At 39.2% G+C, this 17,558-nt stretch overlaps 1 protein-coding gene across 1 annotated transcript in view; it reads left to right on the top strand.

Annotated features, from left to right (window-relative positions):
* PSAT1 (phosphoserine aminotransferase 1) overlaps window positions 1-13,295 on the top strand; it is a 40,578-nt gene extending 27,283 nt beyond the window's left edge. The window contains exons 8-9 of the mRNA XM_036738380.1: window positions 11,052-11,189; window positions 12,015-13,295. Coding sequence (XP_036594275.1) covers window positions 11,052-11,189; window positions 12,015-12,120 — 244 coding nt within the window. The 3' untranslated portion in view covers window positions 12,121-13,295. The remainder of the gene's footprint in view (window positions 1-11,051; window positions 11,190-12,014) is intronic.
* The last annotated feature ends 4,263 nt before the right edge of the window (window positions 13,296-17,558 follow it).

Genomic DNA, 17,558 nt, shown 5'->3' with positions numbered 1-17,558 from the left:
CAATTATTTATGAAATCAAATTATCAATTAAACAATATATTTCACTGATCACCCTTTATTTAAATGCACCATACCAGGTGCTGCAGAGGAATCAAAAGCATGAGATCTAATTATTATCCTTAAGCAGTTTATATTCATAAAATTATAGATTTAGATCTGGGAGGGACCTTAAAGGTCATCCTTCCATCTCCCTCATTTTACAAATGAGGAAATCTAGGGCCAGGAAATGGCAGAGCCATTTTGTCTAGCCATTAAGTCCAGTGTCTGAGAGCCTAGCATTTTTTCCCACTGTGACCCATTAACAAGCTGATACAAGACAGTATATTATCAAATTTTGGAATGTGTGGAACTGATTTCGGAGTTTAGAGTTAGGGCAAAATTGCTGTGTCTTGGAGCAAACAGAAGATATTGTGATTAAGGTGAGAAATGAGCTGGGTCTTGAAGGATGGGAATTCCAGGAAGACAATATAGCAAAATAAATCAAAAGAAGCAGGAATAAACCTAGTACATATTGGGGACAGAAGGTTATGAGTCTATTTAAGGTGATGAGAATTGTAATAGGTTAGAGGGAGAAGGTCTCTAGCCCACCAATACTCCCCTTCTGCCTCCCCCAGGGCCTGATGCTAGGTGACCATCCTAGGCATTCAACAGCCTGGACCTGTTTCTCCAAAGGCTAGTAGACAAATATAGTTACCATAAAGCTTTTAGTGACAAGGCATAGTTAAAAGCAGGAATTTGGGTCTTACCATGATCTTTACTACCTATGTATACATCTGTAGCTCTACTCTGCCTAAGTGGGAAAAGTCGAGCTCTTAGAATGATGCAGCCTATAATTTTAGCCCCATTATATACTGAGACCTTTCTGCATTTTCGCAATTTTTGCAACAAGGCCTGCGGAAACCATCTGGGAATATAAAGGTTTTAATCCACTTACCCTTGGATTTGCCTCCTGGTGGTGGGTAGTGACCAATTGTAAAGAGCATAGTGGTCCTGATGATAATTGAACCATTGATCTAATCCAATATGGCATAGTTCTCTGAAATTTTCCCCAGGCTCTTATCTTGAAACCTATTCTATTCTTGTCTCCCAGTCTCTTTGAATTGTCCGCTATGTTCTCTCCCTACCCAGGATACACACAAGTACATACATACATACATATACATATATATTTTTTCCATTAAGACCTTTTTCTCTGGAATAAAAATGTTACCAGAATGGTTCTTATTTCCAAATGCCCATTTTAGAAACCCTGATTTCATTCAAATAATGCCATTAAACCTTTCTTATTTCAAAACACCTTGCTCTTTTTGTGGAACACAAACTTTCCCCAATGGTAATACTTCCTGGACGTCCCTCTCCCCTGCTGTCTCATTGGACTTCCCTCGTATAATTTTTTTAAGGAAATGGACAATTAAAAGGAAAAGAAAACCTCAAAAGCCTATGTATTTTTAAATACATGAGCATATGGTCAAAATTGAATATGTAAAAGGATTAGGGAATGATTCTGGGAAAAGGCAGACATCTTGGAAAAAGGTAGGAAAAAATGAAATTTGAAAAGAATAGATGGAGCTAAAGGGAAGGGGAACCTCTGAGCACCTACATACATCTTTTTTCCCATGATACACCTTAACAGTTAGACTGCAGTTAGGGCATTCATTCTCTGGTAGATAGTTGTCAATTAAAGTGTGGCATATGGGACAGTCTTGTCCTGAGATCTCTGTCCCCTTAGAACATCCCCTCCCATTCAGATTTCTGTACCTATAAACAGTGTTATTCTAGGCTTCATTTCATCTCATATAGAATAAACTATAAGCTTTTTTTTTTTTTTTGCAATTTCTAAGCACTCTTGTCCCAAGAAATTCCATTTATAACATTAATAATATATAACAGTTGACATTTGTATATTGCTTTAAGGTTGGTAGAGCACTGTATGTCCTTTATCTCATTGTGGCATCACAGCAACCCTGTGATATTACTGTTATAGGCATCGTTATTTTCGTTTTACAAATGAGGAAACAGACTCAAAAGTTAAGTGACTTGCCCAGGGTTACACAGTCAGTAACTACAAGTAGGATTCAAACCTGGATCTTTCTGAATGCAAATTCACCACTTGATCTCCTTTGCCTTACTATATTCAAAATATTCTTGCAAAATTATTCTTCTGACAGAAACAGATTGCGTTGTTGATGCTGCCTTAAAATGGCCAGCGCTTAACTTCCTGGCAACTCCCCAGTGTTTTCCCTGCATCTACCGAGAACCGTTCTGAAAATTTCTCTTTTCTCTCTGTCTAGGAGACAATACAGGTAATCTAGCCCCCAAGAGAGGGATGGACAAAATGTGGTTCAACCCAGAGGTTGGAAATCAGACTTTTGGATAAGATAAGTTACTTTCCAGGTGCAATCAACACCCCCTCTTGCCGTTGATTTTTTTGTTTAGGAAAGAGAGAGACTATACTCCATTTCAGTGACTAGGGGTGATGGATATTGACTGGGAAGCATAGTTCTTGGGGAGTTCATCGAAGAAAAGAATCCCCATTTAGGCCATTATTTCTAGATTATTTAGTGACATTGGTAGTAGTTCATGGATCAGAATGGGGGCTCTTTTGCCCATGATGCCCTTGTCTATTTTCTACCGCCCAGTTCAAATAGCCCAAACCATTCCAAGCAATTTTTATAGAAATTCTGAGTACCAAATCTTCCCTTTTGTCTTCGCAATAATTCTTCTGCGCTTGTGCCAGGTTCTTGCCCAGGATCATGGGACCAGAACCTAGAACATAGCAGGAGATACGTGAAGGGTTTATTTCCCAAACCTAAATTACATTGCACTAATGTTATATTTTGAAGCCTTCTCTCAGTAATGTTTTTTAAAGTTATTGCTATCTCTTGTTTTTGCATCACCTGTAGTTCCTGATGTATTCCTTCGCCATCTAAGAGAAGATCTCTTAAAACACAGAATGAAGACAGAAAAAATTGGCAAAATTAAAACAGTGCAAAAGTATGACACATATAAATGTCAGATTTTTTCACTATATATGTTCTATTTGTATACGTATGTGAGACACACAATATATAATGAAATATATAGTGTGCATATAGGTAGGATATGTAATGTGTGTATACACGTATAATATATACAAATATACTATAATTTATACACATACGTACATATATGGGTAGTATCCTATACCCAGAGTCTCCCAGCTCTGCAAAAAAGTGAGACAAGGTGCCATCTCATATTCAGAGATCAGTTGAAGGAACTGCAAAAATGTTTGTCCCCCAGAAGAGGAGATTTGGCAAGGGTTGCATCACTGCTGTCTTTAAATGTTTAAAGGGTTGTCATATGGAAAAGGAATTAGCCTTATTCTTATATCCAGTAGGTAGAAGTGGAACTAGAAAGGATAAATGATGTCAACTCAGTATAAAAAGGAACTTAACAGTCAGAGTAGTGAAGAAATGGAATTGACTCTCTTGGTAGGTAGTGAATTCCCCATTACTGATAGTATTCAATTTGAGGTTATCTAGTATTCTCAAGAGGATTCGTGTTTCTGGTAGGGGTTGGACTAAATGACTCCTCAGGTCATTCCTTACATTCTTTGAACTCAGGATTCACTCTGGTGTCGAGGTATTCTTCCCTTAGAACAGAAATTAGCACGGATTGGATGCACTCATTACATGCCACTTGACAGTTTTTCTATCTACCTTCTTATGTAATTCCGGGTGAGCTTCATTGAGTAAAAGGATTTCCAGTTAGGCCATTATTTGTAGATTTTCCAGTGAACTTGGCAGTCATTAGTAGGAGGGAACGATGTGCACTCAAGTACGTGATTCCCCTGAGTTCATCTCACTGCCTTGTTCAAATAGTCCAGAATGGTCTCGAGCCATTAGAGGAGTGCCAAGCGCCAAAGTTCCTCTTTTCTGATTCTCACCTTCTTAAGGTACTCTGAATCCTGTACTTCTGCTGCCTTTTTAGCTCAGTTCCCTTGGGATGCTGCTTTCTCTTTACACCTACCTCCTGCTGATCTTACATTGATATTTCAGGGAGTTTAAGCACATTATTCAGAGATGAATGGAACTCCTTGGCATCTGCTCTTGGGAATTTTATGAGACACGAGCATACTAGTAGAAGCTAGTTAGGGAAGTATGTTGAGAGCTTGAGCATGAAAAGTTACTGAAGTGGGACAAAAGTACTTATGGAAGCCAAGAGAAGGAGCCCTATCTGAAGAAGACAGACAGATGCCCACCTTTGTGCTGCTGCACTGCCTAATGGGCAGTGTCAGTGTCAAACTCTTCACTTTAGTGGGGTCATAGGATCATAGATTTTTAGCTGGAAATTACCTTTGAGGTCATCATGTCCAACCACCTCATTTTCCAGATGAGGAAGCTGAGGTTTAGAGCTGTTCAGAGACCTGCCCAGGGTCATACACGCATACGTCCCAAGTCTGCTGTTTTGATCTTTATAAGGGAAGGAACAGTATCAAGTAGGGCCTGTGTTTAGAATCTTTGTGATGGCTGTCAAACTTCTCCACTTCCACCCCCACCCCAATCTAAAAATGTGTCTAGTTCTGTCCCTTCAGTCCAGTATGTCTCAGGAAGTAGGAAGCATCTTTCCTCATAAATCCTCTGAAGTCCTGATTGGTCTTAGATTGATCGGGGTCCTTATATCTTCCAAAGTCAATTCCAGTGTTGTTACTGTACACAAGGTTCTCCTGTTTCTGCTCCTTTTACTCCGAATCAGTTCATACAGGTCTTCCCAGGTTTATATCATTTTTCTCAGTGAAATCGTATTCTGTTACGTTCATGTACCATAATTTGTTTAGCCATTCTAAATTGATAGGTGTTCTGTTCGTTCTCCAGTTCTTTGCTAGGACAAAAAGTACTGTCATAAATATTTTTGTACATATGGGTCCTTTTCTCTTTCGCTGGTCTTTCTGGAGTACAGGCCTAGTATTGCTAGTTGAGTTTTGGGGCATGATTCTAGAATGATTGGACTAATTCACTGCTTCACCAACAGTACACCAGGTATCCCTGACTGCCCAATTTTAAAGCAAAAAGCTCAAAGGCCATAGGAAAATAACAACAATCCAGGAAATACTGTCTGGCTAAATCCAAAGTGGTTAGTTTCTACTATTGTATGATTTCTTTAGTTTCCCTAATCAGAGAATCAATCTTAGAATCCCTGATCTCTTAATATTAGAATATGTGAGCTTGGGTCTACATGATGTGTATAGGAGCCTTGGGGGTCCTGCCCAGAGTACAGGCTGCTTTTGAATTCTCTAAAGCAGAGTATACTATTTTACTCCTGTCTCTAGGTCATGTCTATAGTGGCTAATGGTTAAGACGTTAGTCCAGAAATATTTTCTGGACTTCCATGCTTCATCATGGAAGACAGTACATAACACTGGGGGTGCCTGGGAGAGCCATCTTCTTCAGAACTTCAGGAGATCACTGACCTAATTAATTTCCTATAGCACCTACCTCCCAGGGTTGTCGTTGGGATAAAATGAGATAATGTTTATCATTTATATTATTTATTTATATAGTTATATATTATAATATATTTATATTATTAATATTTATGATATTATTTATCATATGGCACCTTAAATTACCATGTAATAGCTGTTATTAATCTATAGCTATGTATCTATAATCTGTAGCTATTATTATTAATCATGATCATTATTAGAGTCAACTAGGTGGCTCAATGGACTTGGAGTCAGGAAAGCCCGAGTTCAAATCTTGCCTCAGATGCTTACTAGCCTATGGTAAGTCACTTAACCTCGATATGTCTCTGTTTCCTCATTTGTAAACTGGGGATCATAGCACCTATTCCCCAGGGTCGTAAGGAGCGAATGAGATGATATCTGTAAAATGCTTTGCCAACCTTTGAGTGCTATATAAGTGCTACTTACTGATCATCATCATTGTCGTCATCGTTATCATTGTTACCAAGAAAATCCACGCTGTAGAAGCCAGCCTCTGCCGATAAGCCTCTGTCAATTTAGCCAGGCTGGTGGAGAGGGCAGTTTATTTCCTGGCCCATGTCCTAAGCCTTTCCAGCTATGTAGGGCCCACCATAACTCACACTTACTGATGCATCCTTTAGGAGTGCTAGGTCGGCTTCCATGCCATGATTCTGGTTCATTGTGATATTTTGGTGGAGTTACAGCCCCTTCGCTAGGCTAGAATGTACAGTAGTGAGTGGTAACCTTGTTTTCTTACACTGGGGCCCTTTGTAACTTACCTCAGATGCCATCATCTTTCAGTGTATGCAGCCAATTAAATTAGAAAAAAGTTCTATTGGTGCTTTCTGTTTTTTGTTTTGTTTTTCCCCAGTCATTTCCCTAAATACCCCCTCTCTGACTGAACCCACCCTTGCAACAAAGCAAAACTGTTGGGGGTGAAAAAAAAACTTGACTCATTCTGATAGCATATGCAGCATTCCCCATTCTCAGTTCCTCATCTATAAAATGAACTAGAGAAGGAAACAGCAAACCATTCCAGTATCTTTGCCAAGAAAATTCCAAATGGGATCAGGAAGAGTTGGAAAGGACTGAAAACGACTAAACAAACAAAAAAAGCATTTATAAATGATTTATGTGGGCTATCTCATTTGATCCTCTCAATTCTGAGAGGTGGGGACTGTTACTGTCTCCATTTCACAGATGAGGAAACTGAGGCTGAGAGGGGTTAAGTGACTTGCCCAGGGTCACACATCTAGTAAGTGTGCGAAGCTGCGTTTAAACCCTTGCTCCCAGTCCAGCACCTCCTGGCCATCATAAATGAAGTTACTGAGGACCTGAACCTTAGTGAACTCATTTCTGAAGATTAAATTTCAAGGTTAAATTTATTATTTTTAGTCCTTGGCATTTCCCTCCTATCTGAGATGTTTTGAATGTGATCCGGATCCATGGTGACAGCTAGTGGGCCTTTAAAATTCCTTCCTGCGTTATATGAACTTTAGGTTTTCATTTTCATAGAAACCTTGTAGATGCTTGGTACTAGAACGGTTCTTAAGGATCATCTGATTCACCTTCTTCATTTTGCAGATGGGAGAATTGAGGCCTAGACAAGTGAAGCAACTTTTCCAAAGTCACACAGTAGGCCAGCAGCAGGACTCAAAGATTTCTAATAGACTCTTATGTTCCTTCATAATAGCTAAGATATAAATAGTGCTTTAAGGTTTGCAAAGCCCTTTCACATATGTTATCTGGTTCAATCCTCATAACCACCCTGTAAAGTATATGCTATTATTCCCATTTTTACAGAAGAGGAAACTGAGGCAGAGAGCAGTTAACTGTTTTCCCCAGGTCACACTGTTAGTATGTGTCTGAGGGAGGATTTGAATTCAGGTCTTCCTGACTTCAAGGCCAGTACTTTTTATCCGTTGTACCACACGTACTGCTGTAGAAAGAGTGATTTTTTTTCTTTTGGAAAAAGCCTTAAACACCAATTTTCCACATGGTAGCTGTTCCTTTTTCTAAATAAGATGTACCTTTAATTGCTGAACATCAAGACCAGAACCAGCACGCTGCATTTTCCCAGCAGTAGAATGTCTAAACAGCATAGCTGTGGTGTTTTTAATTTAAATGTCAGCTATGAAATAACCTAGCATCTCATGGAAAAGAGGGGATAGCAATTCAGATCCAAAGCCTGTTACAGGGTATTTGGTTATTCCCTTTAGTATCTAGCCTGCCTTAAAGGTGTGTGCTTGACTCCTGTTAACTTTCATAGGAATTATGTATGTGCCTCTAGGGGAGAGTATAACTTTTAATGGGAACTTCCCTTCCTCTGCTTTTATTTGCAGTTTAATTTTAATGAATCCCACCTAGCAGGGACTTCAAATAAAATGGAATGTGCTTCTGCTTAAAAATAAATAAATAAGTAAATGAATGATTGCATGATACACCTAGGTTTTGTCCTCCTAGAACAGAGCTTTTGGTTGTTCTTTTTTATATCTCTCTAGTATCCCTGGAAAATATTCTCAGTTGCTCATTATTTTCAAAATCAGAACCCAAGAGCCAACTGTGACTTTTTTCCCCCTTAGGCAAGAGTTGCTGGTTGTCAGTAAGCTTCCTTCATATCCACTGAGCTCCCTACAGCCAAGCTTGGTGGATAGAACTACTTAGATGGGGAATTCCATTCAGATTCCAACTGTCACTACTTGCCCCTCGCTAATAACATTCTGGTGTCTGCATTCACAAAATTCATCAGATTTCTCTAAGAGTTATTTCCTGTCTTGCCTGCCAAGTCCTTGGTCCCTTCCACACCTGGTCATGAATTCAGATAAAGCAGAGAAGTTTCACACAGCAGTAGACAGGGCCAAGGAGCACTGCCCTTCTCCTGCCTCATGGTATTTCTCTTCCTTTCCATGATCTTGTAAATCTTCCCAATAGTGGCTCATGGATCACACCAGCCAGTTCTTTTAGGGCCAGAAGTAGTTTTTATCTAGGTTAGGGACTGGGATTCATCGGAGGCTTTCTTATTCCTTACTACAGCTATCAATTCCATATTAGTCAGTATTTCTCTGTTATTTCTAATGTGAACGTCATTCTCCTCCACAGAGAAAATAGAAACAAAATAATTAAACACTTCTGCTGTCTTCCTGTTGTCAGTTGTTGTTCCATCCAGCCCAAACAGAGGTCCTATCCATTTCTCAAGCCTCCTTTTTTTCTCTCAGTCTAGCCTAAAAGCAAAAACCAAAACAACAAACCATTTTTGTGGTTCTTAGCTTTCTGAAATAAGCTTTGGCTTATTTTGCCCTTCTGCATTGTGTGGTCCGTGCCACTGCTACCTGGCCTTGCTTCCATCATCTCTAAATTTCTTTTAATATTCTAAGTTGGTTAGGGAGTTCCCTGTGCATCCACATGTGTGGTTTGTAGGGGAACAGTCACCAGGGAAAGGAGCTATGGTGAATAATCAGTCAAAGCAAGGATAGTATTGATTTAATTACTTTGCCCGGAGCAAGAGGTAGAAAAGGGGGTTAGGAGTGAGATCCAAGATGACCCAAGTGGGCAGCTGGGTGGCTAGATGGGATGTGAGGCATGATCTAGTTTGTAGCTGGCTAAACAGAGTGGGCCCCATTCTGCTTCACCAAGGAACCTTTCTTAGACAAAACGCTGAGCCACAGAAATTATAGAATATTCTTAAAGAAATGGAGCTTTATTACTTTTAAGTACCTACAGTAACTGCTGACAAAGTGCCCCCTGCTGGGCCTGCTATACCAAAGTGCCCCCTGCTGGGCCTGCTATACCAAAGTGCCCCCTGCTGGGCCTGCTATAATGAATAGATGAAGTTTGTGATAATTGGCATTATTTGCATTTAAACAGTTTTGTACGCTGAAGCCTTGAAAAACAGTTTGTTCTCTCCAGTAGATGAATCATGCTTCCTATAATCTCATTTAAATTATTCATTTACTTCCTACACCCTTTCTTCACAGATTGTGCAAAGAGAAACCTCAGCTCAGCCCAGATCGAATTATTGGAGATTTTAAGTTAGTGGAGTCCAAAATAATGAGGTTTTGCTGTATTGCATAAATACCTTAAGAAAGTCTTATTTGCTGATGTCAGTACTCTTTCTGTTTGCACAGTTCCCCACCTTTTTCTAATTTAGATGTTCTTTGAGAGATTCTGGAGCTGAAAATGCTCCCAACCTTCAGCCAGCCTTGCACTGAGGTTCTCTGAACCTAGCTAGACTGGTCCCTAAACAAAAGGGAGGTATTACCTATAATTGGGCTCAGACTCAGGGCCTTTCCAGCTTGGTGTAACACCTGCCAGTGCTAGTGCTGCCTTCAGGGACCCAGAGTTATCCCCATCTCGGGTGTGATTGATGAGGTATTGGCTTAGAACTGTAGTGCAAGACTTTATATCACTTAATCGACAAACATTTATTAAGCACCTACTGTGTGCCAAATACTGAGGCTGATACTAAGAATACAGAGAAAAAAATGAAACAGTCACTTGCCCAGGGAGCTTATGTTCTATTGGAGGAGATAACATATACACAAATTAATTATTTACAAAATAAGTACAAGGTAATTTTTTTTCTTGGTGGGGAGAGGGGAGTGGAAGCATACCAAATAATAAATCTATTTGATAAGTAAAAGAAAGAAAGGAAGGAAAGAAGAAAGAAAAGAGGAAGAGAGAAAGGAAGAAAGGAGAGAAAGAAGAGGGAGGTGAAAGAGGAAGAAAGAGGGAGAGGAAAAGAGAGGAAGAAAGAGATAGGGAGAGAGACAGAGACAGAAAGAGCCTAATTCTTTTATTTTTTTTTTTGATTGCCAGGGATTGAATTTATTTGGCCACAGCAATTCATGAAAACTTCTCCCAAGATAGGGAGGGGCTAGTCATAATAACTAACATGTATATGCTGCTTTAAAGTTTGCAAAGCACTTAGGATACGTTATCTCACACATTATCTAGTTGTTTGTCCTTCATTTTCCTTTTTTATCAGTTAATTTATTTTTAGTTTTCAACATTCACTTCCACAAGTTTTAAATTTTTCCCCTCCCTCTCGCCTCCGTCCCCAAGACAGCCTGCAATCTGATATAGGCTGAAAGAGCCTAATTCTAACACAGTGCTTTGTTACCCTTAATTAGAATGCAGGGTCCCCTTCTTTAGCGTGCTGAAATCATTTCAGTTCCATAAGGCTCAAGTCATGCCACCACCTCCTCGGTAAAAGGCCTGCCCTAACTACCCCCACCCAGCCCACTGTGATTTCTCCCTTTTTGGAACTCTTCTCCTACCCTCCTACAACACTTACTGTTTTCTCTTTGAGAGCAGGGACTGTTTGTGTTTTCCTTTTGCCTTTCTCTGTCCAGTGCTTAGCCTGGTGTCTGACACAGAGTGGGTGCTTAGTAAATGCTACTTGACTGATGGATTTGCTATTTCCTCGTATATCACCTTTTCTTGTGTTCCTGACATCCCTCCCCAACGAGATTGTTGTTAAATGTCTTGAGAACAATGCCGTACATGCAGGAAGATTTCAAGGCATAATTTGTGGGTAACGATCTACATGTTCCAGAACACATCCTTTAACCAATGCAATGTTTTTCAGATGCCCAGTGGAGAAACAGAGCAGAAGTAAAATGAACATCCCTTTCCGTATTGGTAGTGTTAAGGGAGATGAGCATTTGGAAAAGAAGTTTCTGGAGAAAGCTCTGGACCTTGACATGATCTCTTTGAAAGGGCATAGGTAAGTATAATGACTCAAAAGTTTGAGGCAGGGATTTGCCTTAGCCTTTGAAGGAAAAAGTAAAAGTTAATTGAGTTAGATGGCCGGGGAGGGACCTGTCCTTTAGAGTTGGGTTTTTTTTAAGAGTACCAACTATGTAATTTGCTGAGAAAGAACCATCATTACAGAAATGATCATCCTCATTTTAATTTTCTTGTGGAATGTGGAATTGACATCTTGCCTTTCTTTTTGAAATGCATGTAAATTGTGTATTGTAGCCTGGAATCATGGTTAAAAAAAAAACAGTTTTAACTGGTAATGCTCTACTGCGTTGTACTCTCGCCCTCCCCCTTTTTTTTTTTTCAAAATCCCAACTTCTCCATAAATATCAGTGGCATTAGATAGTCTAAATCCAGAATTATTATGAAACCAAATGGCTGTCTGAACAGGCACAGAGGTCATTGTTGTTATAAGCTGGGGGTGAAAAGACTTAAGGAAGACTTGATAGTATTAGAGAAGGGATTAGATTTTTATTGCTCCAGAGGTCAAAATCTACACCCAGTGAATGGAAGCAACAGGGAGACATATTTCTTTAATTAGAACTGTCTCATGATGGAACTGGCTGTGTCATTACTTAGCAAGTTCTTCATCACCAGAAGTGAAGGCTTAGATGACTATGAAGAATGTTCCATTCCCTATATTGAGTAAAAAGGTTGGACTTCATAACCCTTCATAGTCTGATTCCAGTCCTGAAAATGTCCTTCAGAAAAGGGTGAATGAAAGTGGTATATTCAGTAAACTTCTCTCATGTATGGCTGTCAAACATTTTTCCTTTGGTTTTTCTAGGTCTGTTGGAGGAATTCGTGCTTCTCTGTACAATGCAGTCACCATGGAAGATGTTCAGAAGCTGGCTGCATTTATGAAGACCTTTATGGAAATGCATAGGCTGTGAATACTTTGGTGCCAGTTTATATACTGCCTATTTAAAATTGGGCAGCCTATTAAAATAATTGTGGCCTACATAGATATAAGCATTTAACGAATTAAGTTATTTTCCTGGTAAACAAACCTACTATAACTCTTAAAAAAATAACAAAACTGTTACAAGATAGTTTGCTACTGCAAAGCCAATGACAGCTGCCATCTCCATTCTGACTAGTACTGTAAAACTTTTAAAGCTATACTTCCTATGTTTTATTCGAGGTTCACTTTTCTCCTTTCCTGTTGCTTTTTTTTCCTTGCTAGATCTTAGTATGCAAATTTGACTGCGTGCTGAATTCAGTTTTTTGAATATCCTGGCTTCTATAGGGACACACATCAATGGTGGAAGGGACCAGACACTTCCTGGGGTGCCAAGGATACTGTAGACCAGAGTCAACGAACTATAGGCCAAATCTGGCCTTCTCCCTGTTTTTTACAGCAGGCTAGCTAAGAACGTTTTTTACATTTTCACATACAATAAAACTTTATCTTAAAATAGAAGAGCCATTCTTAGCTTCCAGGCTGGCAGGCCAGATTTGGCCTGCAGGCCATAGCCTGGGCTTCACTGATGGTCTGCTTCCATTTATTTAAGTCTAAACTTCATCACTGGTTGTGAGCTCAAAGACTCAAGGCCCAAGGCAAACCTTTGTGTACTATATATTCTCTTAAAGAGACAAAACTGATATGACTGTTTCTATTAAGGTCTATTTTTAATATCATACTATTTTTCTCTATGCATTTATATTTCAAGTAACAGTTCTTTGTAGTATACGTCAATACTTTAATGTACACTCATAGTCACAGTTGTTATGCAAGAAGCCTTATTCAGTATATTAACAAGGGGTTATGGTGTGTTGGCAGTTTTGTGTATTTTTTTTTTCTGCTTCTCTTCTCAGACAGGAGGATTTGCAGTTTTCCCTAACACCTTTCCTGCCAGTTAAGTTCAAACCAGAACCTTTATTAAAATACCATGAACCTTTATTCCTTTAGCTCTTCACTTTTCTCTTCTTGATGGGTCAACACTCTGACTTCTGGAGATTTGCTTGGTGAAGAACCTTTTCCTCCTCTTTTAACTGTGTCGATCAGTATATGATACTGAACATATTAAACCACATTGAAAGTATTAAAACTTGTCCCTCTTATAAATCTTTCATTTCCTGCTTTATTGAGCACTGGCTGTTTTTCGTAGTTTTTGGGGTCAGAGAAAGTGGATAAAATACCTATACCTCTGCGTGTGGTGGATGGCACACTAGGCCTGAAGTTTAGAAAGACCTGAGTTTAAATCTAGCCTCAGACTCTAGCTCTGTGACCCTAGTTAAGTTTCTTTACTTTTGTTTGCCTCAGATCATCTGTAAAATGGGGATCATAAACCTCCCATGGTTGTTGTGAGGATCCAATGAAATAACATTCTGAAGTGCTTTTGCAAACCCTAAAGCATTATATAAAAGCTAGTTGCAATGTGATGTCCGATAAAGGTAAATTGGTCTTTTTCGTTTTATATCATAATCATTTCCAGATAATTTTCCTGTCTCTATCACCTAGACAACCTTCACTTGTGACAAAAAAAAATAGCTAGGTGGCACAGTGGATGGTGTTGAACTTAGAGTTGGGAAAACCTGGATTCAAATTCTGCCAGACTAGCTGTGTGATCACCCTGGGCAAGTCACTTAATTTCCTAGCCTCAGTTTTCTCTCCTGTGTAAAGGGGAAAGTAATAGCTCTATCTCCCAGGGTTGTTGCTAGGACCAAATGAAATAACAAGTGTGCTGTAAACTCCACATAAAAGCTAGCTACTGTTGTTAGCTAAGCAAAGCCAGTATACACAGTGACTTTGTTTGACACAATGTTCCACGCCCATCAGTTGATAAGCATTCTCTTAGGCACTGTGCAAGGCACTAGGGATACATGGATGAAAATTAAACTGTTTCTGCTTTCAGAGGGCTTATGTTCTATCAGGGGAGATAATATATACATATAAGCATATGCAAAGTAAATACAAGCTATTTGGTGGATGGAAGGCACTAGAATTAGGAGCATTGGGTAAGGTTGTCCAAGGAAAGGAGGGAAACCTATTTCCTCATCTCTTTTCCAAGGATAAGACCAGTCATTACAATTGCATAGGACTATACATCATTTTAGGGTTCTTTTTGTTTACATTACTTTGGTCACCATGAGAATGGTCTTCCTTGATTCTGCATCGGTACATACAATTCTTCCCACATTTCTCCGAAGGGTTTTAATTTGTAGTTATCTTTTAGCATGATTAGCCTTCCATTACATTCATATGTCACCATTTATCCAATTATTCCCTAATCAGTGGGGATCCATTTTGTTTCTAGAATTTTTGCTACCACAAAGAATGCTGCTATTAATATTATAACATATATTAGGCTTAATTTTTCTGTCTTTGATCTTAGGGTCTATGCTTAGCAGTAAGATCTCCGAGTCAAAGGATATGAACATTTGAGTGACTGTTCATAATTTTAAATTCTTTTCCAGAAGAGTCGAACCAATTCACACCTTCCAAAATAACAAATTAGTGTGGTTGTCTTCCTGCAGCTTCTCCAAAATTGACGATTTCTACCTTTTGTCATCTTTTTTAATTTGCTACATGTGAGGTGAAATGTCAGAGCTGTTTTCATTTGCATTTTCTCCTATCATTAATCATTTGGAGCAGCCTTTCATAGGTCCTAGCTATTATTCTACCTGGCTGCCTAGCAGGAGATTTGGAATCTGGGGTTATCGTGAGGTTGGCTTCGTGGCAGGCCTAAGAATGTACTTGGCTTGAGATGCTTGTACTTTCATTGACTGGAAATCCTCAGCCCCAAGTTAATTCTAGACAAAACTTTTAATGTATTTTGACTGACTTGAGTTTTCTAGATTCTCTAGACTGGAAGTAGATGGGACTGCATAGAACCTTTTGAGACTACAGCCTGGCCCAGGCACAAAATCCAGGGCTGGTCTAGTACTGAACTGGTCTCCAGGGATAAAGGTGTTTTATCTTGCTTTACTTCTCAGAATTTAGCATCATAGTGCATGGAAGAGCTGAGTATTGAGTCTTGAGCAAAAGGCCGAGTGACTCCACTATTGGACTTAATAACTCTTACTCTACTAGTTACGTTGATACTGTAGCTTGCAACCCTTACATGCCTTCTCATCCTTTGTGATTCTTGCCCAAAACTGCCTTAGAAGCTAATGATAATAAGGATAATAAAATAATAAATAGCATTCATATAGCCCTTTAAGGTTTGTAAATCTCTTTATACATCATTACAGACATTTTATTTTCACACCAACTCTGGGAGGTAGATACTATTATTGTTATTTTAAAAATAATTTTTATTGATATCTTTTGTTTTTACATCACCTAAATTTCCTTGCGTCTTGCCCCTCCTCCCTGGGAACCAAGCCTTTTAAAAAAGAATTTTTTTAAAAAGAAAAAAAAGTGTTAGTAAAATCTGTTAGTACATTTAAAAAAAATCTGAATTATGCAATATCCTATGCCCATAGATCCCTTTCTTCCACAAAGGAGTGTGTGTGTGTGTGTGTGTGTGTGTGTGTGTGTGTGTGTGTGGTGGGGGAACATCTCAAATCTCATCTTTGTGGCCAAGCCTGTTCTTTGTCATTTTGTCACATTCCCTTTCATTTGTTTTGTGGTTTTTGTGCTTTCCATTTTTTGATAGTTAGGTATATTGTCTTCTTGCTTCTGCTTACCTCACGTTGCATCAGTTCAGGGAAGTCTTCCTATGCATTTCTATGTGTTTTATCATGTTGATAGGTATTATCATTTCAGTTTTACAGATACATATACTGAGGCAGATAGAGGTTAAGTAAATGGCCCAGGGTCACATGGCTAGTAAGTGTGTGTGTGTGTGTGTGTGTGTGTGTGTGTGTGTGTGTAAGGGGGGTAACTCAGGATTTTCTGACACCAAGACTAGGATTCTATCCAGGAAAAGATCTGTTATCACAATTAACATTAAGCACCTATGTGCTAGGTGCTAAGGATAAAACGCCCAAAATGAAATAATCTTGCCCTCAAGGAGCTTATATTTTATCAGGGGGAATAACACAAGTACATATAAGCATATATAAAATATGTATGAAGTAAAGTACAAGGTAATTTTTTGGTGTGGAAAGCATTAATAACTGGGGGGAACAAGAAAGGCCTCCTTGGAAATCAGGAGGGAGGGCATTCCACTGCCTCTGCATGGGAGACAAGATGTGCAAAGATGAGAAGAGAAAGGAAACAACATTGTTGGTGAGACGCAGCAAAAAGACCAGTTTGGCTGGTCCGCAGCATGTGTAGCAGGAGGTGATATGTAATAGGGCTGAAAGGGAGGCGGGGTGGGGGATTGGCACAAGGTGTTAAAGGACTTTAAATGTCAAAGAGAGAAGTTTATATTTGATCCTAGAAGCCTTAGGAGTCACTGGAGCGTATCAGGGAGGGAAGTGACAAAAGTCATTTTTGATAAATATTGCAAACCTAACTGCCAAGAAGAAAACAATCTTAGGTTTTCTGTTTTCCAGATCTAGGAGAATAGGGAAGAGTTTATATTTTCTTAACAATTTGATGGGGGAAGTTAACCATTAGAAAGGCAATGATTAAAAATCAACAGGCAGAATACACTAAAAAAACCCAAACATATCTCCTTCATTTCCACTGCCCATTCATTAAAAACAACCACTGTAGCAGGTAAATAGTCTATCATGGGCACAAATTAAACTTACTTGGTTTGGGCTGCAGGGAGGCTTGGGGTTTCCATGTGTGCCCTTCCACTAGTTGTTGCGTTTGTCCGTTTTCGAAGAGGAAAGAAGACTGCACTTGGATCCAGAGTTTGAATCACAGCTATGCCACTCGCTACTTGTATAACTTTGTACCTCTCTGAACTTCAGTTTCGTCATATGTAGAATGAGAGGCACAGACAAAATGTCCCCTAGACTCCCAACTCTAGGTTATATGAACTTGTGACATCCAGGGAAAGTGTACTTAATAAAACTGACTTCCGAATACATGGTCATCAAAATAATGGCAGCCCCATCAATAGAATCAAGGCATGTTAGAGCCAGCAGGACTTGAGGAAGAGAAGTAAAATGATTCTCCCATTCCAAGTTGACAGTGCCAAGGGACACCATGTTTTAGAAAAGGGGCTTCTTGATATCCATTAATCAATCAGTAAGCATTTAGTACTTGTTATGTACCAGGCACTGTGCTAAGCACTAGAGATTCACAGAAAGATCAAAATTGTCCTTGCCCTCAAGGAGTTTGCATTCTAATAGGGAAAATGTGTAAATAAATAGGTACACACAAATGTGATATATAAAACACACAAAATATACAGAAGAGATGGCAGATAAAGCTCTCGACTTTTATATGATCTCCTTGCAAAGGCATAGGTAAGTATAGTAACTT

This window comes from Trichosurus vulpecula, chromosome 9 (assembly GCF_011100635.1).
Source record: "Trichosurus vulpecula isolate mTriVul1 chromosome 9, mTriVul1.pri, whole genome shotgun sequence".
Lineage (NCBI taxonomy): Eukaryota > Metazoa > Chordata > Mammalia > Diprotodontia > Phalangeridae > Trichosurus > Trichosurus vulpecula.
Note: the sequence above shows the minus strand (reverse complement) of the source record. Positions and strands in the feature narration are given on the sequence as shown.